The sequence below is a fragment of the Balaenoptera musculus genome, chromosome 18, assembly GCF_009873245.2.
Source record: "Balaenoptera musculus isolate JJ_BM4_2016_0621 chromosome 18, mBalMus1.pri.v3, whole genome shotgun sequence".
Taxonomy (NCBI): Eukaryota; Metazoa; Chordata; class Mammalia; order Artiodactyla; family Balaenopteridae; genus Balaenoptera; species Balaenoptera musculus.
In genome coordinates this window covers 51,345,011-51,370,238 of record NC_045802.1, presented here as the reverse complement: position 1 = coordinate 51,370,238, position 25,228 = coordinate 51,345,011, and the positions used below count along the sequence as shown (strand labels likewise).

The following is a 25,228-nucleotide window of genomic DNA, read 5'->3' as shown; positions in this document are numbered from 1 at the left end:
GGCAGTTTCAAAACAGGGCAGAATATTCACACTCCAAATGCATCCGTGTAATTCCTCATTCACATAACACTCTATATTGTTACTCGGCTCAGCTTTGAAGCGACTGAATGTTGACCTTGTTTTTACCAAGACAAGAAGGATGAGTACTGAGATCAAAATAGCCAGCACTGGAATTAGCGCTGGAATTAGCACTCATAACCCTAAACCATATTTCTCATTCCTTTAGCATTAGTCCTTAATCATATTCTTTAGACCACATTTCAAACTTAAAGTTCACCTTTTTAAAATAGAAATTGATTTTCTACTTCGACTTTCCCAGAAAGCATTGCATAGAACACAAAAAATCCAAGATGCTTGTCCCACCTATGCCATTAACCAGCTGTGAAGCCAAGAATGAACCACCTGGACTCTACCGTGAATTGCTACAATGAGTGGCTCCTCCTGGCTCTGAAATTTCACAGATCCAACAGGGACTTAGCTGACTGGAGGACAGCAGAGTAATTTCCAGTGTACATGGCGCAGCCTGGATTTCTGAATTCTGTTTTATACAATCTCTGGCCAAAACTGTCAGGCACTATTATTCTTTCTACCCCTTAAAAATTGAGTTCAAGTATGGATAGGAGTTTACTTTATGGCTCTGCCTCATAAATAAATATTCTAAATTTGAATGGCAGCTCTCTGATGATTTTCATGCCCCCTATAGGTATCGGGTCCTTTGACAGTAATAAAATCCAGAGATAGGCTGACAATAACACTTCAAGAGATCGCAGGAAGAGAGAAGAGCCTCTGCTAGAGAAAAGGAAGGAGGAATTTTAGTTCTCTCCTAGGGCAGTGACAGGGCTTGAGAAGAAAGGGTCGCGCTCTTCCGTGTGGGTGGGGGCCGATGCGAACTTGAAACTGAAGGGCAAAAACAAAAGCAGCCTCTCCCCCCCCCTCCCAACAACTAATCAAGGTTTAGGTATCACGGCGGGATACTTAACTTTTCTTTGAAAAGTCCTAGCGGGCTTGAAACACGTTTAATTCAGAGCCCGGGTCTAGTCTGAAGCCTCGAGCGTCGCGGGGTGTGTGAAAACTTGCCCTTGGTTTGGGCTCATCATCTGAAGACCTGAGAAGCATGACAACTCCGCAGCCTCTCAGGACGCGTCGCGGGCCGAGCACTGCCCCCTGGGGCAGCGGGCAGGTCCTGCTGATGCAGTCCAGGCGTCGCTCAAGGGGAAAGGTTGCCGCGCGGTCGCAAGGGGCGGGAGGAGTCTGGCGGTGATTGATGGGGAAGGGACGAATGAATAAAGGTACTTGTCTAGGGACAGCAAGGATCCCGAGCAAGCTGCGGAGGCTACACGGTCAGGCATTCCCTCAGCGTTTCGTCAGAGCCAGATCCGCCCGCAGCTGAAGGGAGGCGCGCTCCGCTCCAGGGTAGCCTGGAGCCCAGCTGCGAGCCAAGTGAGTCCCGGGAAGGAGGTCCCCCTGCGCCTGGTGCGTCCGGTCCGCGAGGTAAAAGTTCTGGCTTGGTGTTGCATTAAAATCAGTGATGGAACCTTATCCTGGGGCTTCAGCTTGGATTACTTGTTTGGGGATTTTTTTTTTTTTTTTATGGATGGATACAGCGAATTACAATGGAGTTGGAGCGAAGGAGAGCGCGTGAGTGTTTGAAGCCACTGGGAGGGCACAGAAGCTTCCGCGTTAATGCAGATACTCTCCCAATCAGAACTGAGATGTCCCAGAGATTTTCCGAGTCAGCCGGCACACTCGCGGGGGGTCCTGGGGAGCCCGAGCGCAGGCAGCCGGGAAGTAGCTGCTTTCACCCGCGGGGAGGAAGGAGTCTGGGCGTCCAGACACAGGGTATCCCGGGTTCCTGAGGAGTCAAATGCAGAGACTGGCACATCCCTTGGCCTCTAGGTGCCTTGATTTCCCCCCGTCCCCACGCGCCCTTAGCCAGAACGAACACAGGAGCTCAAAGCTTTGCTCTAGACACCCATCCTTTCCTCCCTGTCACACCCCTTCCAGAATACCCCGCCCCACTGCGAGTCATTTACCCCTCGGGAGACGCAGGGGAGAAAAACCAGCGAAAGCTGGTTCTGGAAGGGCAGGAGACGGGCTCGGGCGGGTCACACGCGCCAGAGTCCCCCCCCGCCCCCACTGGCGCGCAAACTTGAGTTACTTTTGCGCGCGGATAGTGCGGGCGCGGCTGCGCTCTGCGCTAGCCGCTTGCAGGGGCGTGGCTGGGGTAGCTGACCCGGGTGTCCCGTCTTCCTTCCCTTGCTGATCTCCAGACTGAAAGCTGAAGAGTGGCCACCCGACTCCCCCCGGAGCAGGCAGCAGCATGCAGCCGCTGCCCAGCCTGTGCGGACGCGCCCTGCTGGCGCTGATCCTTGCCTGCGGCGTGGTGGGTGTCCAGGCTGAAGAGAGGGGATTCCCGCCGGCCGGGGCCACTCCGCCACTTCTGGGGGCCGGAGAGATAATGGCGCCCCCAACTAAGACCTCCTGGCCCAGGGGGTCCAACGCCAGCGTGCAGCGGTCGTCCGCATCTCCGCAGATGCCGAAAGGAGGGAGAATGGCGGGAACCCCACCGCGCACCCTCCCCCCGCCCCCGTGCGAAAGACCCATCGAGATCAAGGAGACTTTCAAGTACATCAACACGGTGGTGTCCTGCCTAGTGTTCGTGCTGGGCATCATCGGAAACTCCACACTGCTGAGAATCATTTACAAGAACAAGTGCATGCGAAACGGCCCTAATATCTTGATAGCCAGCCTGGCCCTGGGAGACCTGCTGCACATCGTCATTGATATCCCCATCAATGTCTACAAGGTAAAGGGTGCCTGCTAATATCGCGATGGGAGGGCATACCGTTAGGAAGGGGGAGATGCCAGAGCCTTTGCAGGAAGCTTAGTCACGAAGATCCCTCCCTTCCTAGAAGTCAGTAATCATTGGAACCAAATTTCCTTCTGGTTTCAGTAGCCCACTGCTAAGCCTGGAAAAAGCATAGTCGCCAGACCAGCAGCATAAACATAATTTGGAAACTTGTTAGAAATGACATCTTATAGCCCTACCTCAAACCTACTAATCCAGAAACTCTGGGTGAAGCACAGTAGTTTGTATTTTAACAAGCCCTGCACGTAAGGTTTGAGAACCACTGGTCCTGAAGGACCTTGTCCCTAAATCCAGCTCACAAGGTACATTCTCTCTACTGAGAAACTGATGGTTCATGTACTGGAAGGATTGTTATCACCTGAGAACTTGTTAGAACTGCAAGTCCAACCCAGACTTATTAAATCAGAATCTGCATCTTAAAATACCTAGGTGATTCAAATGCATACGAACCTTGGGAAGCATTTTCTTAAAGGACCCTAACAGTAGAGGGGCTCGAATAGGTTTTTAGGAGACAAACGGCCTAGAAGAAAAAGACCCAGACAGGAGAGTAGGAAAACACAGTTCACCTGCTGCGAATGACCATACTGTACCTACCCTTTACTGAATGCCTACGATGGGCCAAGCGCTGGGATAGATGTGTTACTTTCCTTTACTCCTTCTGACAACCCATGAGTAGACATTACTCCATTTAACAGATGATAGGATGTTCAAGGTCTCACAGTGAGTAAGTGATGGAGGTGAGGAGAATCAGGCTCAATCTGTCAGGTTCCAAAGTGCAAACTGCACCCCATCAATGACTGTGGACAAAACCAAGGACACTGAACATAAAGTCTCTAACAGTTTCAGTAGCTAACATCATTATGTGATTACCGCAGGCATCAGAGGGAATGGGCTTGAAGAGCTAAGGCAGGACGCAAACCCCTACACTCTTTGACTCCCGCTTTGAAACTCTGGACACTTCCCAACATCTCTGGGCCTCAGTGTCCTCAACTCTACAATAAAGTTTCTAGTGCCCATCGAATGGGGTTTTGTGGTGTTAAGAAAAATAGCCTAAGTGAAAGAGCTGGAAAATTTTAAAGGATGATGCAAATTTGTAAAACTCTGCTTCCCCATCGTAACCAGCAATAGGAAGTCATGCATAAAAACAGAATCAAAAGTGTAAGGGACCGGGAATGTACTTTGGGGATTTGCCTAAAGCTAGTCCTGGGCTCAGTACAAGGGAAGGAAAAGGCATGTTGGTTTAGGAAAGGATTGTGGGAGATACTTTGATCTTTGTGGCAGGAGAAGTCACCAGATGGCATGCCTTTAAATTGCCTTTTATGAATCTCTGGAAATCCTAATCCAACAAGGCATACATTAAGGAATTTCTAGAGATTTCTGAGGTTTAGAGACAGGATTTGGATTAGGATCCAGGTCCTAGAAGGCAACACTCCCAGAAATGAGGGATAAATAGATGAAATCCTAAATTCTTGCATGGCTACCAGCTCTTGTGAACTCTGAGGGTTTCCTGGGAGAAGCACAGGCTGAAATGGGTCCTTTAAATGCAGCCACAGCTGCATTAGGGCCAGAAGGAACCCATTTTAGGAGTCCTACAGACTAAGTCTTACCATTCCAATGTGGCAGGAGAATTTCAATTCAATTCCTCAAAACTGACTTGAGAAATTTTAGAGTACAAGGTGTTGTGAGAAATTTTAAATAAGTGATAAGATCCTTCTGAAAAGGGAGATTACATCTAGTTTTGCTCGGCTTGCACAGAGTTTTGCGAAAGATTGTTTAGGAAGGTCCCAGGAAACCCCACATGGTCAGCCCATTTAGAAACCCTCCTAAGTCAGCCAGCAGATGACGTGCTGTATGGAAGGTTGGACTGAGGGCATTTTGCCTCCAGATCAGATGTAAATCAGCTCTTCCAGGACCATCTTACTTTCTCTGTCTGGCTAAATTATTACATTCGATAAGCCAGAGAATATCCTACTCCCAAAGGACACACAGCTTTTCCTTTCCTTTCAAATTCCTTTATGATTTCCCTAGGAAGTTACAACGTTTTGCCTGAAACCATTCAGTCTGTTAAAGCTGTGTTTCTATTTCTGAAATAAACAAACTGAGTCATTACAAATCTGGCCATGTAATCATCCTTTTTGGTCATGAACAAATCCATCCCATAGAATTAGGTCCCATCACTAGGTTTGCCATCAGTGAACCCTACATAGTGGCTTTTGGTTTATTTTTATATTGTGCATAAATATGTGTCACTTGAGATATAATATAACAATAATGGCTACCATTTATTATGTACTCAGTACTTGGTTTAGTTCGTTAAATCACTGCAACAAACCCTATGGAAGAAGTATTGTTATCACCCCTGGTTTATGGGGAAACTACATTTTGGAGAGGTAAAGAAGTAAATTGCTCGATGTCACACCACTAGAAAGTGATGAAACTAGGGCTTGAACCCAGGCCTTCTGGCCCTAGAACCCGTGGTCCTCCTGGCCCCCTGCACAGAGTGAGCTGAGCATAGATTGCCCTTCTCCAACCTGGAGTATTGTTAGGACCTCATTTGAGTGCAGCGCTGCAATTATGGGACACACTACTACATAGTAGGATACTTGGTAAGCATTTTCAGTTTTAATTTGAGTCATCTGAAGATTTCTATCTCCTGAAATCCCCTTCAGATGATCTGTAATGTATAATATTGATAATATCACTGTTTGTTATTCTAAAGGCTTTATTTACAAAAACACCTAATCCAGAGCTAGTTAAAAGCCATTTTCCCTTAAATAATTGTGACACCATATAAGTTAAAAAAATGCATTTATAATTTCAGAGTAGTCAAGTATTATACTTCATACAAAGCAATTGAAGTGAATTATGAGTGCCATTTAAATTTATCCTAAAGTGGGGGACTTGAATCTCTAAACTAGCGATTTCTAATTTTGTTTTTATGGGTTGTTATTATTCTCTTGAGAATCCAGTTAATTATCCATCTTATATGTTATATATAATTAATATATAAATAGATAATTTATATATACATTATAATTAATAGATACTATAATGTACATTCACAATTTCTGAGGGTTCATAGAATCCCACAGCTCCTCTGTTGGTTTACCCACAGGCCCAGAAACATCAACGTGAATCTATTACATTAATCTGGACTTCAGTAAATCTAGAGTTCAGTAAAGTTGACAAACCACAAAATGTCATAGATCTGTCTGGAAGCCATGTTCCTTGATGCGGCTGTAGAACGGGATGGGACTTCACAGGGAGAGGCTGCTGTGAGGGCTGACAAACCCCAGAGAATGTGTCTACTCTGCTTTGACTCCCTCAGGGAACTGTTTCTCTGGAAACTTCTAGACAGAGTCGTTTCACCAGGGCTCCTGTGTCAAGGAGGCAATCCTGATAGATCGGTGTTGTGGGAGACTCAGCAAATCGAAGCTCTAAAAGAGCTTCAGATAATCATGAGAACCTGCTGGAAATAAAAGCCTCGTTTCTCCTTCTCAGCAGCACACACTAGGGCTGTCACTGCATTACATAAGAGCATCCAGATGAAAAATGAAAAAGCAAGCGTCCAAAGAGGATGTTTAAAAATATATATGTATACATATGCATATATAAATATATTAAATGTTATAAGAATGTATAGATGCATAAGTACATAGGTGAATATCATTGGTCGCAGTGCCTGGCACAAAGTAAGCCAGTAATAAATGTTATTAGAATGTGTGTGAGTGTGTGTGTGTGAATAAGAATGGAAACTTGGGGGGTTTTTTTCAGCTTTTGCCATTATAAACATGACTACAAATAACATCTTTGTCCATATGGCTTTGCACACATGTGTGACTATATCTGAAGGGTAAATTTCTAGAATTAGAATGATTGAATCAAAGGATATGTGCATTTGTAATTTTGATAGATATTGCCATACTGTACCCCAAAATTATTGTTGTACTCTTTGTTTGAATCACTATTTTATGTAACATCTCCATATACATATATATGTATCAATGTCTATCTTTAATACATACATGGGTCACTATGCCAGTATTTACATGGTCCATGTATGTACCTGACCCCAAAACCAGTGTTTAAGCATCTGATGTGAGGATGAGTATCTCCTTATTCACAAGCTACTTATTGTGCCATTCCTGTGTAGACTAAAATGAATGGAATAATCTAGACATTTGTTGCCTATAGGAGCCTAGAGTAAGTTGGAGTAGCACCAATGTCCAAGCTGTATAGGAAGAGCTGGGTATACTTGTAGATGCTGTGAAGTTTTTTATGTTGTTGGTGGTTGGTTGGTTAGTTAGTTGGTATGGCTTGGTTTAGTTTAGCAGTGATTTTTAACAAGCCTTGATTGCAGGTTGAAGTTAAAATTTCTTTCACTTCTCTTAACATCTTAAGAAGTTAAAAATGCTTGAGCAAACAATGAGTTTTTAAATTATAACAAGTTCACTCTCTTTGTACTGTATTTGCATGGAATAACTGACTCAATAGATATATAGTTAACATAAATATAATGTAATATAAATATAATAAATAACATAAATATAGCTTCCTTTATGTGTAAGCAAATTGAGTTTGAAAACAAATCTCCTTGGAAACTGATGACAGATAGCTACATGGACAGACTTTGATAAGGATCCAAGTATAATCAGATGTCTAGTGGTGATGGAGAGCTTTCTAAAAATTGAGCTGGTGACCCGTTGGAGTGCCTCTAGATAGTTTTCTTGTTAAGACTTCGTAAGCTACTATTAGAGTCAAAGAGGCTGCCTTCATAGCTCTGAGAAGCAAAACTACTGACCTTTAACGTTTAACTACTTAAGGTGGGGTACTTGTAACATTAAAATGCTGGTATGTCAAAATGGGAATTGCTTCACTGAACCCTCAAATGAGTTTGGAGCGAAGTGACCTTGTCACGTAGTCAGACATTCCTGCTTGTAACACAATCAAAGCTGTCTTTCTGAACAAAATCACCGTTCTCACTATCCAGTCTTAGACTACTTCTATTTCTTAACAAGTCTGCATATAATTAACTAATTTCATAGTTAGAAGTAAAGTGAATGAAGGACCAGCAAATTTAACTTTCGAAGTTATACTTTTCTGATTAGTAAATGCAGTTTATGCATATAGAGCAATACAAGAAGTAAAGGTATCATTGGGTAGAGGAGTCTGTTTTTGCCCAAGATAATAACACTGTGCATATTTCCAGTTAAGTAACTGAGATATTTTAGTGACATTTTTGTGATGTCTAAAGACATCTTCGTAGCAGAAGCATTTTGTACCCAAAACAGAACTTAGATACCTTTGAGGTTCATTTATTTAAAGCAACAAAATTTTTAAGGAGTGTTAATTAAGCACATTTGAAGTATTAACATTTTAAAAGTGTTAATAAAGAGTAAGACTATTAGCATTGAATGACCTTGAGTCAATTAATAAATAAAGCTAACCCCCCAACACCCACGTAGCATAGTGCCTGCAATGATCAATTCCAGACAAATGCTTGTTGACAAAAGATGTTATACTCATATTTTTATAACTGTCCAAAAAAAGGGGGAGAAATTTTGTTCTTTTTTCTATATGTATGAGAATATTGGCCATAACAGAATAATAGGTCAATAGCAGCAGATGTCAAATAGCCCAGAAACTCAAGACTTCCTATTTCTGATTCACTGCTTCACATGTTGGCTGCGACAAAATGGTGGGCAAACTCTTGGCCTTGGGCAATGAAATGTTCCCCAGGTTAACTCTAGAGTACTTCCTGTGTTTGCCTTTGATCTGCCACTCGGTCACTCCATAAATCCAAGGCTCTTAAAATGTCAAGGCAATGTTTCTTTCAATGTGGTAAGGCTTATCTATCAAAGGCTTTACATTTTTTTCTTTGCTCATTCTAAATGAATCGTTCAAGATCGAAGGCATTTCCATAGTTGTACAAGAGGATGACACAGCCAAGACCATGTTGTTTCAAGGCCAGGGAGCCAGGGTCTTCATTTTCCAAAGAAAACCATATAAGGTATGGCTAATACGCTATAGTTGATGATTTTTAGAGAAACATGCCAAATGCTAATCAATGATTAAGTGCTCTCAAGGGTGTTGACAGATAAAGCCTGAGCTGAAATAAGATTCTAGAGGTAATTTATGATGTGAAACATTCTCTTTCAGGACTTTGCAAAGTTAAGAAGAGGTTGGTTATGTTTGGGAGGTAGCTGAGCATGGTGTATGGATATACCTTAGTCAGCAATTTCTCTAATTTCAGACTTTTTTCCTTTCCAGTGCTTTTACTTTAGAGATTTATTCTTTCTCTTTCCCTATAGATCCTCTGGGGAAAATGTAAAGGAACAAGAAAACGGCCAAACTGGGTTGGTAGAAGAGAGAGAGAAAGAGGATTGTTCTTGAGTCAGAAGCGTATTAGCAAAGTTGACAGAAGCATTTATCAAGCAGTGTTCTGTCCCTGAGTCCCCCAGCCATATTCACACCTCCTAACTCGTGTTCCCTCTCTTTCTCTCCTCCTTAGCTTCATCATGGTTTCCAGAAAGAAGGAAGCCTATTCTCTGGACGTTTACTTTGTACATATCTTCTTCCCCCCCAAAACAGTGTTTTCAAATTATATTAACAGGCTTTTGAATTCCGTGGTAATCAAACGCTTTCTCACCATAGCTTATCCCATAAGCCATTCTCTGGATAGAATTAGGTTTAAGTAAGACCTGAAAATACTTAATAAGATTTGCTGAATTCTTTAAGTTTGAGAGTCACTTTCTGAGCCATGAGGCCATCAGGTTATAATTCTTTAGTTCCTTCAGGTGTCACAGTGATCTTAGAAGATCCAGCTCAGCTAAGTGAATCTGACCATAAAGCTAGGTTTGTGAATAGCATGTCTTAATGCTCTTAGTTGAATCTTTTCAAAATATGTGACATGTCAATGAAAGGTTTTAAGCACAAACTGTGGATAAGTTTTTAAGTTCAGGTAATAGGAGAGTAGCAATCCATTTATTTATTGGCCTGCTACAGACTTGGAAATAAATTTCACTGTAACAAAAGTAGGGATATATATTTAAGGTGAACTTAAGTTTCTCTAAGACATATTTATTTTTTATCTTTTTTCTATCTCTTTGCTTCCCTTAAAGATTTTGTTTCCAGAAACTTAATTCATTTTAATGGAGTCATTCTTCTATTTCAGCAAGTGATAGGAATCTTTCCAGAGCAGTGGAAAGCCCTCTCTTTGCCAGTGTGCACACAACAGATTCCTAGGACAGGGCCTCTGCCTTGCACAGCTCCAGGGGGCACTGTTCATATTGTGGTATTTAAATGGTACCCCTGGGGGATAAGCTGACATTATTCCTCATCCACATACTCTAACCCACATGGCCTAATCTTTAAGTGATTAAGTGCATTTTAATGGACCCAGGATGGAACTGGTAACAGATATTCGTCCCCAAGGGTAAGGGTGCAACGTATGTCAAGAAAATATTTTCTATGCACTTGACCAGCAGCTTAAATTCTCACTGTATGTTTGAATAAAAAAAAAGAAAGGGAGATCCGACATGGGAAATCCTTGAATGAGGGTGTACTATCTTATTAAGACGCCAGTTCAATTGCAGAAAAACTCTTATCTGCTACAGGAAACAGAGATAAAAGCAGAAGAATACACCCTTCCCCAAACCTGTGAAACACAACCACTCCATTATTTCCTTCTTTTGACTCTGACTGTAAAAACATTTCTATAATGCCAGTCATTTGAAAGAAATGTTCACAGTTCATCATGAGATGGAACAGACAGCAATCCGGCAAAGCAGCCCTAATTGTCATTTTTAATGTGTTGCTCACCTACCTTCTTAAATGACCGTCTCTTACAGAGTCTCTATGCTTCCTGAGTCCATCTCCACCAAATTTACAACGAAAGCACCTCACTTAATCCCATCAGATAGTGAGAAACAGTAGGTTCTGTTTTTTAAAAGTCATTTCCCTGATAGGTTTGAGTAGGGGAGAGAGGGGAGGGGAGGAATTTTGCTTTCCACCTTTTCCGGCCTGCTTGGAAGACAGAAGTCCAAGAGAAGAGCCAACGCCTCAATCCCAGAGGCCCTGGCTCTATGTGTCAAGAAGACCTGATCATCTGGAAGGGAGGAGGGCATGGACTAGACAATACAAAAATCAATCAATATATAAAATGCACAATCATCCCAATTCTCTAAAGAATTTGTTTCAAATATGAGAACTGAAAAGTTCATGACAAAAGTTTTATCACAAGATTTTTGCCTTATGATCAGATTCATGTATTCGTCCATGAACTCATTCATTCACTGTTATTCAACAACATTTAACGAGAGGTCACTGTGTGCCAGGCACTGTGCTAGGCACTAAAAATGTTGTAGAATATTCTAAAACAAAGAAACAGTTAAAGCTCAGTGTATACTGTTAATTTAAAAAAAAAATAGGAAAGGAAAATGGTATATATGGTTAATGAGGCAGTTGAACATTTGTTAGTGCAAGATGGTTAACTTTGGCATTTCCTGACTCTACGGGGCTAGATGCCTTTGGGCATTAAGAGTGGCGTGTATTAATAGGATTTTCTCCATTTAATTTCTCGAGAATGTAATTTTTAATTACAAAAAGAATTGAAAAATATAAATCCCCCAGTTGGAGAGATTTTGTAGCACTCACTTAATCATACTTTTACAGAAAGGATATTTATTTTCTGTTCATGTTATTTATCCTTTTAGAAGTTTTTAAAAAATTATATAATATATATTTAATATAAAAGTAATTTTTAAATATGATATAAAATAATTTTTCAGATTCTGTTGACTTTTTTCTTTCTCAAACAGCTGTTTCAACATAAAGTTATGAAATCATGGCCATCCTTGTGTAGAAACCTTGTAGTCAGTATGACCAAGTCTTTTTTCAATCTAGTGTCTATTTATTTATTTGTGTTTACTTTACTCATACAAAAGAAATGTGCTAGGGAAGCAGTAGAAGCCTTAGGCGAAAGGCGCCAGCATGAGGACAGGCTATCGTTTGTCAAATGGTCACCACATTGCTCCTAGGACCAACACTAACAAAAGCTCTTCCTTGGATGAGCCATCACCATGTGAAAACCAGTGTCAGTTATGGGAGTATTTTCTGACTGGCTCACATTTGATAAATGGTAGGTAATATATATTCAAACTTAGTTTTAAACAGGACCTAAAAATTTAATTCACGTGGCAGGGACCTAGAGACAATATGGAACTCTAACATTCTTTCTGGGATCAGAGAGATTTGATTACATGCATGATTTGTCTTCAGTATTCAGATCGTGCCCTTAAATTATCTAATTGAATGGAGAAAACTGCAAATAAGGAATAAGAATATATTATTGCTGGTTTAAAGTTAGAGTTGCTTCCTCTTGAAATAAAGGAGAATCAATTTCCTCTACCAAGAAGAAAGCTGTATTGTTGGACTTCAAATTATAGATGTTGGATGTCTTTATTTTTGTCAAGAAATAGTGAAATAGTTAATTTCCAGGAATTATAAAAATCTCTAAGAACATTCTTTCACCAAATTTTAAAGATGACATCTTGGTTGAGAGTGATTTCTTTTTTTTTTTTTTAAGTTCACAGCTTTTTCCCTACCCAGGGCTTTGTTTATTATTAAACAAGAGGTTGACGTCTTTTGCATTTTAAATAAGCTCCAAGCCCTAAATTGCCAAGGCCTTGAGGCTGGAGGCCATTCAGACAGACATGAGCCTCGGCAGTAGGTGTGGTCTCTTTCACAGGGTATCAGGCTTCTTGGTGTCTCCACAAAGGCTTCTGATCAGAGAAGCAGAGGTTGCCAAAGTCATCCTTCTGACTGACTGCAAAATAATAGAAGTGGGCACTCCGTCCCCCCACCTTCTGTGGCCTCTCAGGACTGGCAGCATTCAGGTCTGAGTTGAAATGGTGAAGAGTTTTTTTTCAGTCTCTTTCCCTTTGAAAGAGTAGATTAGAAAACTGTAATCTCTCAGTTGTGATTAGGTTTCTGACTATCTCTGTGTTGAACTTGAAGAGAATTGCTACAATTTTCAGTTTGTGTTTCCCTGTCCTCTGTGATAACTTGGGTCAGAGGTTGGGTTGCAGGCCTCCCACTGGTATGAAGAGCAATCATCCAATTTCTAGGCTGAGCCAAAAACAATAGTAACGTCAAAACAGGGCCTGGATTCAGTGCAGAGCTCATTTTCATTGGCCAGACTTCTCTCCCTTCAGTGACCGGACACTCATTCATCTTGATTCATCTGATGGCTGTACCTACGTGATACTAATATTTGCATATTTGGAAATCGTTGAAGACAAGAAAACACTTGACACTATCTAAATTTTTGGACAGTAGATGAATAAAATAGCTGGGGGGTTAGAAGAAATTTTTACTCTACATCTACATACTTTACCATTGTTTGACACATAGTTGTGGGTTTTAAAATACTGTTATTGATTTAATTCTAAACACTTTTCATCTAAGATCAGCTTCTTCAAAACATTATAGATTCTAGAATCAGACCACGTGGGTTCAAATGTGGATCTATTACTTACTTAAGTGAGTGACCAAGGACAAATATGTTAGTTATCTAATGCCGAGTAACAAATTACCCCCAAACTTAGCAACTTGAAGAATAGCATTTATTACCTGACACTCTGTCTGTGGGTCAGGAATTCAGGAGCTGCTTAGCTGGTGGTTCTGGCTCAGGGTCTCTCATGAGGGTCAAGATGTTGGCAGGGCAGCAGTCATCAGAAGGTTTGCCTGAGGCTGGAGGATCTTTTCATTCACACACTTGGCAAATTAGTGCCAGCTGTATTTAGGTGGCCTCAGTTCCTTGTCACCTGTTGGAGTCTTCATAGGGGTGCTTGAGTCTTCTCCTGACACGGCAACTCCCCCAGAATGAGTGATCCAAGAGAGAGCAACGAGGAAGCCATAACGCCTTCTATGAACTAGTCTCAGATGTCACGCACCATCACACCCACCACATTCTATTCACTAAAAGCAAATCATTAGGTCCAACCCGTGTTCAAGGGGAGGAAAATGAGGCTTCATCTTTTGAAGGGAGGATTATCAAAGAATTTGTGGGCATATTTAAAATCAACACAGCAAGTTAATAAACTTCTAAGTGCCCCTAAGTTTTTTTACCTATAAAATGGGGGTAATAGTAATACTACCTCATAGGATTGCTTTGGGACTTCAATGATATACCATGTGTAAAGGGCTTAGAATAGTGCCTAGTCCCTTGTAAGTACCATATGTGTGTTAGTTTTGCTTCCCACCCCCCGCCCCAATGCATATAAAGGCAATCAGAATGATTAGACAGAATATTACCTGGATAGTTTGTACCAAACTGGGTCTGGCAGTTTTAACTGTTTGGAATCTTTTTATTATGTTTCCAAGGGTAATTGGCAAGTCTTTTAAAGCACCTTGAGTTCATAGCTGGTTCAGACTTACAGGACCCTGGGTCTTCCCCATTTCAGCCAATGTCTCCACCATTCACATGATCAATCTCTTTGAGTTTCCTGACTCCTCATATCTTATATCCAACCCATCAACAAGTCCTGCTAGCTCTGCTTTCAATACATATCCAGTCTATAACCCATTCTTTTCAGCCCCAGGGCATCACAAGTTTCAGCCCACAATCTCTCATCAAAGCTTCCTTTCCTGACTCTACATTCTAGTCTACATTGAGCTTCCAGAGTGATCTTTTTATATTTATTTTTTAATTAATTAATTTATTTATTTATTTATTTGGCTGCACAGGTCTTAGTTGCGGCACGCTGGCTTCTCTAGTTGTGGCGTGCAGGCTCCAAAGCACGCGGGCTCTGTAGATGCGGCGTGCCGGGCTTAGTTGCCCCACGGCACGTGGGATCTTAGTCCCCCGACCGGGGATTGAACCTGCGTCCTCTGCATTGGAAGGCTGATTCCCTGGACCACCAGGGAAGTCCCCAGAGTGATCTTTTAAAAAACATAAATAAGATGATGCCATTTTCCATTTCCCTGTTCAAAATCTTGCAATGGATTTCCTCAACAAAAAAAAAAAAACAAAAAAAACCATTCAGACTCCTCCCTGTGCAACTACATCTCCTAGACACTTGGCTTGGACCGCTCGACCCAGCCTTGAGAGCCTTCTTGCTGTCCCTTCCTCTCACTAAGCTTCTTTTGACCTCAGGGCCTTTGCATTTGCTCTTTCTTCTGCCTAGAATGCTCTTTGCATGGCTTACTTTTTTTAGTCAGGTCCCTACTGCAGGTTGCCTCTTCAGAGAGACCTTGCTGAGAAGCCTATCAAGAAAGCTCCCTAAATTCCACCATAATCTTTCAATATGGTGACACCCCCTGTGTGACACCATATTAAGTATTCATGTGTTTTGTGTTTGCCTCCCTCACTAGACTGTAAGCTCCATGAGAGCAGGGAGTTTGCCTTGTTCACTGATAGGCACTCTGTACTCCGAATGGTGTATGGCACATAGTGGGTACTCAATAAATGTTCGCTGAGTGAATGAATGAACAAGCAGAGTTATAAGTCAGCTCATTAATCCAGAGGTCACAAGTTAGAGGCTGGTCTGACACATAAAAATATTTTGTTAATACAATGTTATCCGATAGTGTTTTTTTAAAAAAAATATGAATTAGTTGGCAATTTTTATAAATTGTGAGATTTCATATAAAAATTCCAATTTGGGGCTAAAAATCAAGATACTTTTGTATTGGGGACCTCTTGGCAAGAATCACATCAAGTTTATTAGCAGCAGCTCCTTTTAGACAGGATTTACCCCAGACCCCTCTGTTCCCTATTATTTCCTGACACCAATGACTTTCTTACACCTGGCTTCCTCCACTCTTCTGTTGCCTGCCTGGCCTTGCAGGCTCTCAGACCCTAGAAAAAGCGTATTTGCTGTAAGTATGCCAACATTTGTTCTACATGTCGGTGTAACTTTTCATGTCTACCTTAGAAATGAAATTGGTTCCATGTTGGAGCTCCGAGTCATATTCGTACTGAAACACACATTTCAGCTTTGGGTGCCGCTCTAGTTACAGAACAATCACCCAGCATGACAAACTCCACAAAGAACCTTCACGAGTGAAAGAACGGAAAGACTCAATTGTGTTTCAAAATAGTTTTCACTTTTGGAAGGTTATTTTTTAAAACATTAAAACGCACACACAGACACGTAGATTTGAAATGCTTTATTTTCAAAACCTCATGAACGTTCGACCCAGATGTTTACCTAAAGTGATTCATTTACCAGGGTGGGGCACACCCAGTTGTCCTAAAAAAGAAAATCACTGAGTTTAACAATAGATGGTTGCATAGTCTGAAGTCAGATAAACGGAAATATATGTATAGAACTAAGTCTTTTGCTCACTGGATAGCCACTGCCTATATATTTTAGGGGCCTGAATATTTAAGCATCTGCTGTGTGTCAGGAACTGTACTAGGCAATTGCAGTAGTTCTTTTCTGTTTGATGGGCTAGGGGTTCCAGACAGCAAAAACTTAACCAAACAAACAAGTATGTTATAATATATACAATAGGAGTTGATAAGTGCTGTGGCTGAAACGGGAAGTGGAGTAGGATGAGGGAGATGGGGAGGCCTGACCAGTTCCTATACTTAATAGTGTGCTGAGGGTAGGTCATGTTGAAAAGATGAGATTTGAGTAAGACCTGAAGGAGGTCAAGGAGTTAGCCAAGTGGATCTTTGGGGGAAAAGCCTTCCAGGATAAGGAAGAACCTCAAGTGAAGCCCTAAGGAATGAGTGTGCCTGCTGGGTTCAAGGAGCTGTGTGCTGAGTTACAGAGCAGTCAGGTTGACTAGAGTGAAGAATAAGTACACGAACACGCACACTGTTCTCCATAGGAGTCGTCTAGTCTCTCTGACTAAGAGACATTTGTCTTTCTTTTTTTTTTTTTTGGGCCGTGCCACATGGCATGTGAGATCTTAGTTCCCTGACCAGGGATGGAACCCTGCATTGGAAGCGTGGCATTGTAACCACTGGACCACCAGGGAAGTCCCACGTCACCTATTTTTAGTTAACCTTATTTTGATTTGGCCACCAGCTGAGTATTTGAGACTCCATAACAGTATGAGAGGCATTTTCAACACTGCAGGCCCAATCTTGTAAGGAGAACTTAAGCAACTGGCCCCAGTTGGCCCTGCAGTGGAGGAGACCTTGACCCTAAGCTACTGTCTGTGTATAGCTAATTCTCCTGAACCGGCTGCCCTTTCATTATTCCCAATCCACTCTCTTGTTCCAGATATCAAACGCAAGTGCTTTTCAAAGGAGTAGTCTATGAGAAAAAGAATAAGAACTAGAGTTTGTTATTTTAACTCTACATGTTCATTTGTCTCCACTAAGTGACACATACAGTTCAGAGGGCGCCCTGTGAAAATCTCCCTAACAGAGCTTCATGTCTCCTCAATGCAGCTACTTGCCGAGGACTGGCCCTTTGGAGTTGAGATGTGTAAGCTGGTGCCTTTCATACAGAAGGCCTCTGTGGGAATCACTGTGCTGAGTCTATGTGCTCTAAGTATTGACAGGTAAGAGCATATATCTAAGCCAGGTATATCCTGACCACTATCCTAGTGATTGCTATGCTACTTAGAAAATAAACTGTGTAATTCAATAAAACTAGGCTCTGCCAGCTTGGCAAATGATTATGTTTTACTCTTCAGATATCGAGCTGTTGCTTCTTGGAGTCGAATTAAAGGAATCGGGGTTCCAAAATGGACAGCAGTAGAAATTGTTTTAATTTGGGTGGTCTCCGTGGTCCTGGCTGTCCCTGAAGCCGTGGGTTTTGATATGATTACCACTGACTACAAAGGAAGTTATCTGAGAATCTGTTTGCTCCATCCCACTCAGAAAACAGCCTTCATGCAGGTAAATTTTACTTTTTTGTCCCCCTTTCTGTTGTTGCCTTATAAATATTTAGCTATTTTTCCCCTGATCTCCTCTTCTTGGGAAGCTACTGATTTATGACTGTCCTTGGCATGAATTAAGAGTGTAGGTCCGGGGCTTCCCTGGTGGCGCAGTGGTTGAGAATCCGCCTGCCAATGCAGGGGACACGGGTTCGAGCCCTGGTCTGGGAAGATCCCACATGCCGTGGAGCAACTGGGCCCGTGAGCCACAACTACTGAGCCTGCACGTCTGGAGCCTGTGCTCCGCAACAAGAGAGGCCGCGATAGTGAGAGGTCCGCGCACTGCGATGAAGAGTGGCCCCCGCTTGCCGCAGCTAGAGAAAGCCCTCGCACAGAAATGAAGACCCAACACAGCCAAAAATTAATTAATTAATTAATTAATTAAAAAAAAAAAAAGAGTGTAGGTCCTAGGGCTGTGGGTTTAACAGTGACTAATGACCCAGGCTGCAAGAAGCTGGGTCACTACTTCTCCAAGAATCCCCTGGTGCTCAGGAATACAGATAAACCAAGTTTACATGAGAGAATCGATTTGAATTTATAGCTTTTCTACTCAAATTCCCATAAGGACTGGCAGCTACTACATATTCTGTATGAAGCAGCACAGCGGTCATCAGAGGGAGTGTGTGGTCCAGGGAATGATCAAGTAGAAGTCGCCCTGGTATGGATGGTTTGATCGGAATCCCTGTGAATCTGTGAAGCTCGGTATGAATAACAAGCTTGTCCTCTCTCTAAAGGGAAAGCTGCCGTTGCAAAGAACTTCATCTTGGCCATTTATTCAAGAGCTTTGAATCAGGAAATAGGAACAGAATGGTAATACTGGTCATCAGAAGATAGATCCTAAGTGTAAAAGGCTCTTCCCAACAGAATGGGTTAAGAGGAGTTAATACAAAGGGGGCTGGTCCAGATGTCATCAATGATTATTTTCTATTTTATGCGTTAAGACAAGATAAAGCTTTATGAATATATGTATAGATCATGGTAAACAAAAGAATAAAGAAATTGAGAATGAGACTGCTGTTTTCTTGTTTCTTATTAGTTAAAATGGGAAAAGTACTGCGTAGATTACATAAATTCTGCTCCAACACAGACATACCTGGAACAACAATTTTAAGAAGGAAAAGAAAAAAAGAGCAGAAAAAGAATAAGAGAAAAGGCATGTTACAAGCAGCTTTGAATTTTAGTTGATAGGTTAGATGTATACATCCCTTAAGTAAATGATTAATATAGACCTCTTCCTACCTGCTTTTCCCATAAACAAACTTGTTAAAAAGTGAAAAACTCCCATAAACACTAGGATATCTTTACCCATTCAGATGTGGTATTTCACACAAAGAATTCCTTAAGGATAACTTGCCTATGTGAAGACAAAAATATTTGAATTACCAAATATTTAAAATTTTGCCCAATTGCTTTCATTTTTATGTGTAATGATAGCACACTTCCTTAGAGAATTGAAATGCTTTTTAGGAAAAGTTTGTTTAATTTAATTTAATTATTTGTTCAGCAGACGTGGCCTGAAAGATTCTACATAGTATTTATAAAATGGATCGACTTTAGAAGATAATTTCTCCTTGATGAGTATTTTTTAATTTAACATTTGATATGTAAGATTTTCTTACAGAGGAATATTAAGTATAACATTCTCTCTTCCCCATAGTTTTACAAGACAGCTAAAGATTGGTGGCTATTTAGTTTCTATTTCTGCTTGCCATTGGCCATCACTGCATTGTTTTATACCCTGATGACCTGTGAAATGTTGAGAAAGAAGAGTGGCATGCAAATTGCTTTAAATGATCACTTAAAGCAGGTAAGGAAATAGAAATATTTGCTGACTCATGATTACAATCCTGATTATGAATATGAAAATTATCATGGTGATAAGAAACTAAAATTATCATACACCACAGCATACTTCATTTTTCTTGTGCTGGTATTTTTTAATATACAAAGAATATTTTTTATGTTATCTATCTGGAGATATTCTACATAGTCTAAAAAGATGTAAAAAGAGCCATTACTTTTTAAAGATGAATCTTTAACCATTTTCTATCTAATTCACATTAGCTATTCAGTTTAAAGCTCAGTGTCCTTAATTTTTACAAATGCCACTGATTTTTTGTAAACGATATTAAATATTTTGTTTGGAAAGCGAGAACGCTGTGATTATAATGAGGCATCTATTCAGTGTCTGACTGTGGTTTTATTTCAGAGACGGGAAGTGGCCAAAACAGTATTTTGCCTGGTCCTTGTCTTTGCCCTGTGTTGGCTTCCTCTTCACCTCAGCAGGATTTTGAAGCTCACTCTTTATGATCGGAACGATCCCAATAGATGTGAACTTTTGAGGTAAGAAAGGTAAAATAGAAATAGTTGTGTAAATAAATGCCATTCAGAAGTTTTTCCATTGATTCCTTTCATTGGGAAGAAGACAGTACCATTTTTCTAATCCTTAGGGAGCAATTAAGATGGCTATTTTTTTACCTTTACTCCTATTTCCAAGGGAGAAGTAAAGGGACTTAGGAGAACACTGGGAATGGAGAGTCAGGGTTGTCCAAATGAGTGAGTAGCACAATTGAAAATATTAGGTCTGATTCTCCTTTGCACTTTGTAAATCCTTTTTTTTTTTTTTGGTAGAGTTGAAGGAAGAAGCCTCTACTCATTTTTTTTTAATTAATTAATTAATTAATTTTTATGTTTGGCTGTGTTGGGTCTTCGTTTCTGTGCGAGGGCTTTCTCCAGTTGCGGCAAGCGGGGGCCACTCTTCATCGCGATGCGCGGGCCTCTTACCATCGCGGCCTCTCCTGTTGCGGAGCACAGGCTCCAGACGCACAGGCTCAGTAGCTGTAGCGCACGGGCCTAGTTGCTCCGCGGCATGTGGGATCTTCCCAGACCAGGGCTCGAACCCGTGTCCCCTGCATTGGCAGGCAGATTCTCAACCACTGAGCCACCAAGGAAGCCCATAAATCCTTTCTTTTCATCCAGCCTCAGCGCTTCCAAAAGAGATTTCATTTTTTAAAATTATTATTAACTTATTAATTTATTTATTTTTGGCTGGGTTGGATCTTCGTTGCTGCACACGGGCTTTCTCTAGTTGCGGCGAGCAGGGCCTACTCTTTGTTGTGGTGCGTGGGCTTCTCATTGCAGTGGCTTCTCTTGTTGCAGAGCACAGGCTCTAGGTGCACAGGCTCAGTAGGTGTGGTGCACGGGCTTAGCTGCTCTGCGGCATATGGGATCTTCCCGGACCAGGACTCGAACCCATGTCCCCTGCATTGGCAGGCGGATTCTTAACCACTGCACCACCAGGGAAGTCCCAAGATTTCATTTTAAACGAGAGAATTGGGCATGGGCGGTGGGGCGATGACAGGGACAGAAGATGAGAGAGAGAGAGGCAGAGAGAGAGATCATAATCGGCAAAGACTAGTGATAAAGTCAAAACCATTGTAAATGGCTAATTTTTTTGTTCACAAAAACACAAAATTCTGTAAAGAATATATGTTCATAGAAGCATATTTTTTTACAGACATGTCTTGTATTATTTTTTGCAGCTTTTTGTTGGTATTGGACTACATTGGCATCAACATGGCCTCCCTGAATTCCTGTATTAACCCAATAGCTCTGTATTTGGTGAGCAAAAGATTCAAAAACTGCTTTAAGGTAAGAGAGTATTCGAAAATCAAAAGCCCTTTTTAATCTGGCATCAAATATAACCCTTCCAAACTATTAATATTTCTATCCAAAGAGATCTAGTCAATTGTTTTGCAGTTTCCCCTAGTATTACATGATCGACATTTCTTTCTTATTTATTTATTTATTTATTTATTTAATTTTTGGCTGCGTTGGGTCTTTGTTGCTGCGCACGGGCTTTCTCTAGTTGCGGCGAGCGGGGACTGCTCTTCGTTGCAGTGCGCGAGCTTCTCATTGCAGTGGCTTCTCTTGTTGTGGAGCACCGGCGCTAGGCACATGGGCTTCAGTAGTTGTGGCACGTGGGCTCAGTAGTTGTGGCTCGGGGGCTCTAGAGGGCAGGCTCAGGAGTTGTGGCACACGGGTTTAGTTGCTCCGCAGCATGTGGGATCTTCCTGGGCCAGGGCTCGAACCCGTGTCCCCTGCCTTGACAGGTGGATTCTTAACCACTGTGCCACCAGGGAAGCCCTAGACATTTCTTTTTAGATGTGAATTTTGCTCATAAATCACTATAATTGATTTCTGCCTACAAATCCCAGTCAACCATTCCCTGCTGCCTCAACCAATCAATTCTACTCATAGAGTTACGCAGAAAATGAATAAAAATTGCATGCATTGATGTCTGACAAATATCACATGATAAAATAAGAGCTACACATGATTAAAGGCACTGTTCCCATTTTTGGAAGATTTTGGACTATGCAGCACACTGTAGATTATAACTAAGTTAGTTTCTTTTTCATACAGAGGTGACCATAACGAGTCAAACAAAGCAGTTTAATTCAGGTTTTACCTCCACTTTTCTGCCTTCATTCTATAGCAGAGAATGATGTGGAATATGTGAAATTATTCCTCATTTGCCTGCTTGCATTTGTGTGTAACATCCATCCATCCATTCATTCACTCCTTCAGCAATCTAGCGTAAATGAAATATTCCCTTCCCTTATGTGGGAATGATTCACTTGTCCCTGGTGTAACAGAGCCCAGATTCAGCTGCTCACCACTCCTATGCCAATAATTCGAGAGGCAAGTGTCAGTAGAAAAGAAAGGTGCTTTAATCAGAAAAACCAGCAGTCTGGGGATATGGTGGACTCGTGTCCAGAGACCAACACCAAAGATTCTGCTCAGCCATGACAGTTTTTAAAGGGAAAAATGGAAGGGGAAGAATCTCAATGAATCATCAAGGCAGGAGGTTGGGTTCTGCCTCTCCCCTGTGGACAGACTGGCTGGCTCTCTCTTCAGATGTTATCTTGCCCCAGCGGTCTGCATGCAGGCTTGCTTAGGGGGGGCTACTGTGGCTAGAGAGCTAGTCTTACTTCTTTTTATCTAGGAAGAGAATCAACAGGTTAGACAAGGCATGGTGTGCATTCAGGAGAGCATAAGTCAGGAATTAGTTTCAATTGCTTAGTGATCACATTCCTGTAATTAAGTTCTTTCAAGATTAGAGGGGAACAGAAATGGGCAAACAGGAAAGGGGCAAAAGAGCTGCTTTCAGTTCCCCACTGTCAAACACCATTCCATTTCTATGGGATTAGGGGCAAAGGTCTATCTTCTGTAACTTCTTCATGCTGACATGGGACGCCATATTCTCAGAGTGGAAGATGTCAGCATGGGTCTGTAACATCTCTTTGCTGACAATTTTATTGTAGTTGCGTGCTTACATATACAGGCAGAGCAAGCTACAATTATTTTGCTGCCCACCAAGATACAGATTATTATGAGCAGTAATGTTAATCCCATTCTCTTGAGGCTCGTTCTTGGACTTGTGCTAGTCATAGGTTCAATACTGCTCAGGATGGCACAGCTTATGTCATGGTTACAGTCTGGTCATCATGGAGTTAGCTTTTTCCCTCTGGTGACAGTTACCGTACCTGTAAAACAACTCGGGAATGTGCATCAGACACTGAGTCTGTGGCTCTATTGTCCTAATTATTAACTGCTCCGTTTTGTACTGGAGGGCGTGGTGCCTTGGTTCTGCTTGGTTCCACTGGCAGTTCATTATTGGAAAACCGAGAACTTAGCTTCCTTGTAAAATCGAAGGCAGTCTATAAAAGTCTTTGCTTACTCATAAACTCATAGATTTTAGAGCTAGCAGAGAATGTCACCAGATCAGGTCCCTCATTTTACAGAACAGAAAGCAATGGAACTCACATTTTCTTATACATATAAATTCTCAGAAAACAAACAGAATGAACAGGATTTTTAAAAATCCAAGAAAAAATTTGGATGACTAAAAACTGAGACACATAGACTTTATAACCTTATTGTGTAACAGTATTGAAAAGTCACATGAGATTAAACACGTGGCTGAAAAAAATGGTGATGTAATATTAAGTTTATTGACATGGAAAGATGTTTATGTCACTGTCAAGGCCATGGAGTAGTATGTATAGTCCAGTTTTATTAACATAATTATACACACATGTCCACAAACACGCACATATACAGTCATGTGTATATATGTGTGTGGTAATATTTCCACTTGCATAGGAAAAAGTCTTGAGTTATGTATTTATCAAATATTAAAAGTATTTCTCAAGTAATCAAGAGTAAGTATCAAGAATTAAGAGTGGCTTTCTCTTTCAATTTTAATTAAAAGATGAGGAAGTTTAATTATGTACATTTTTTTCTTCTCTGTATTTTCTAGTTTAAAATCATTATCATATACTACTTATGTAATTACATGTTTTAAGGGGAAAATAAGAGGGCATGGAAAGAAATTGGCAGAATTGCATATCATGCAAAGAAAGCCAGAATTCTGGAGAGTAGGAAGGGCTGTGATAGTGTAACTGATGTAAACTTATAACGAGTTACTTTGTTTTGTACAGTCATGCTTATGCTGTTGGTGCCAGTCATTTGAAGAAAAGCAGTCCTTGGAGGAAAAGCAGTCGTGCTTAAAGTTCAAAGCTAATGATCACGGATATGACAACTTCCGTTCCAGTAATAAATACAGCTCATCTTGAAAGAAGGAATATTCATTTTCTTTACTTTGGACAGAAATCATTAAAACAATGAGGCATCCGCCAAACAAAACAAAACAACTGTGTGTTTGCACAAAACAATGTAAAAATGTAAGAGTGATTATTTTCTTAACACTCAGAATTACTCATGACATTTTATGAGCTGTTTACAGCCTGAGAAGAAAAGCGATGAGAATTAAGAAAGCCTCATTGTGAAAGCACTTAATCCTTTACAGTCAGCACTTCAATGTGGCTCTTCAGAACTTCTGGTATATTCATACACCACTTACGTTTAAATTGAGCTCACTCAGAATTCCTATTAAAGATGTTTATTTTTTAAATTAAGGTGAATCTGATGCAAAGGAAAAATGTGTTGCTGCGAAACAGAATTTTTAAATGAAATTTAAATTACTCAATTTAAAATTTTAAAAATCTTTTAAAGGAACTTTTCTATTAATAGCCTCACACCATTGGTTGGACTCTAATTGGAGACAAAATATGAAAGCAGTTCAGCCGGTGTATTTGTTTGATGTTAGAGACATATTTAAATGATCAGGAGGGAGTATCAGAGAGATTGAAGTTTTTGAAAATATTCAACTTTACATTCAGATAAGATCAAATGTCACAAAGGGACAGAGAGAGAAGGTTTGGAATGCCGTCCCAAAACACTGCTTTGAAATCTCCTCTTCGTGTACTCTGCAAAGAAAATACTACCTACAATTTTTTTGAGGATTATTAAAACATTCTTCTTCTTTCACTATTGTAGTTTAAATGCTATTTGTTTAGTTTTGTCATCTGTAAATACTTACCTACAATACAC

The 25,228-nt window shown here is 40.9% G+C and overlaps 1 protein-coding gene across 2 annotated transcripts; it reads left to right on the top strand.

Moving 5' to 3' along the window:
* The first annotated feature begins 1,205 nt into the window (after positions 1–1,205).
* EDNRB (endothelin receptor type B) lies at positions 1,206–24,788 on the top strand. 2 transcript variants are annotated; one of them, XM_036831732.1, is made up of 8 exons: positions 1,206–1,491; positions 2,271–2,806; positions 17,280–17,392; positions 17,528–17,732; positions 19,428–19,577; positions 19,980–20,113; positions 21,313–21,421; positions 24,277–24,788. In XM_036831732.1, the coding sequence occupies exons 2-8, from the start codon at positions 2,321–2,323 to the stop codon at positions 24,409–24,411; spliced, it is 1,332 nt and encodes a 443-aa protein (XP_036687627.1). In that variant the 5' UTR covers positions 1,206–1,491; positions 2,271–2,320; the 3' UTR covers positions 24,412–24,788. The 2 variants fall into 2 exon arrangements, with proteins under 2 accessions (XP_036687627.1, XP_036687628.1); XM_036831733.1 differs by lacking the exon at positions 1,206–1,491 and adding an exon at positions 1,502–1,638.
* The last annotated feature ends 440 nt before the right edge of the window (positions 24,789–25,228 follow it).

Excerpts from the sequence above, each read along its gene's own strand:
- EDNRB (XM_036831732.1), top strand. The coding sequence starts at position 2,321 with ATGCAGCCGCTGCCCAGCCTGTGCGGACGCGCCCTGCTGGCGCTGATC. Across the intron at positions 2,807-17,279 it reads TCCCCATCAATGTCTACAAG|CTACTTGCCGAGGACTGGCC; the intron begins GTAAAGGGTGCC and ends TCCTCAATGCAG. Across the intron at positions 17,733-19,427 it reads AGAAAACAGCCTTCATGCAG|TTTTACAAGACAGCTAAAGA; the intron begins GTAAATTTTACT and ends TCTTCCCCATAG.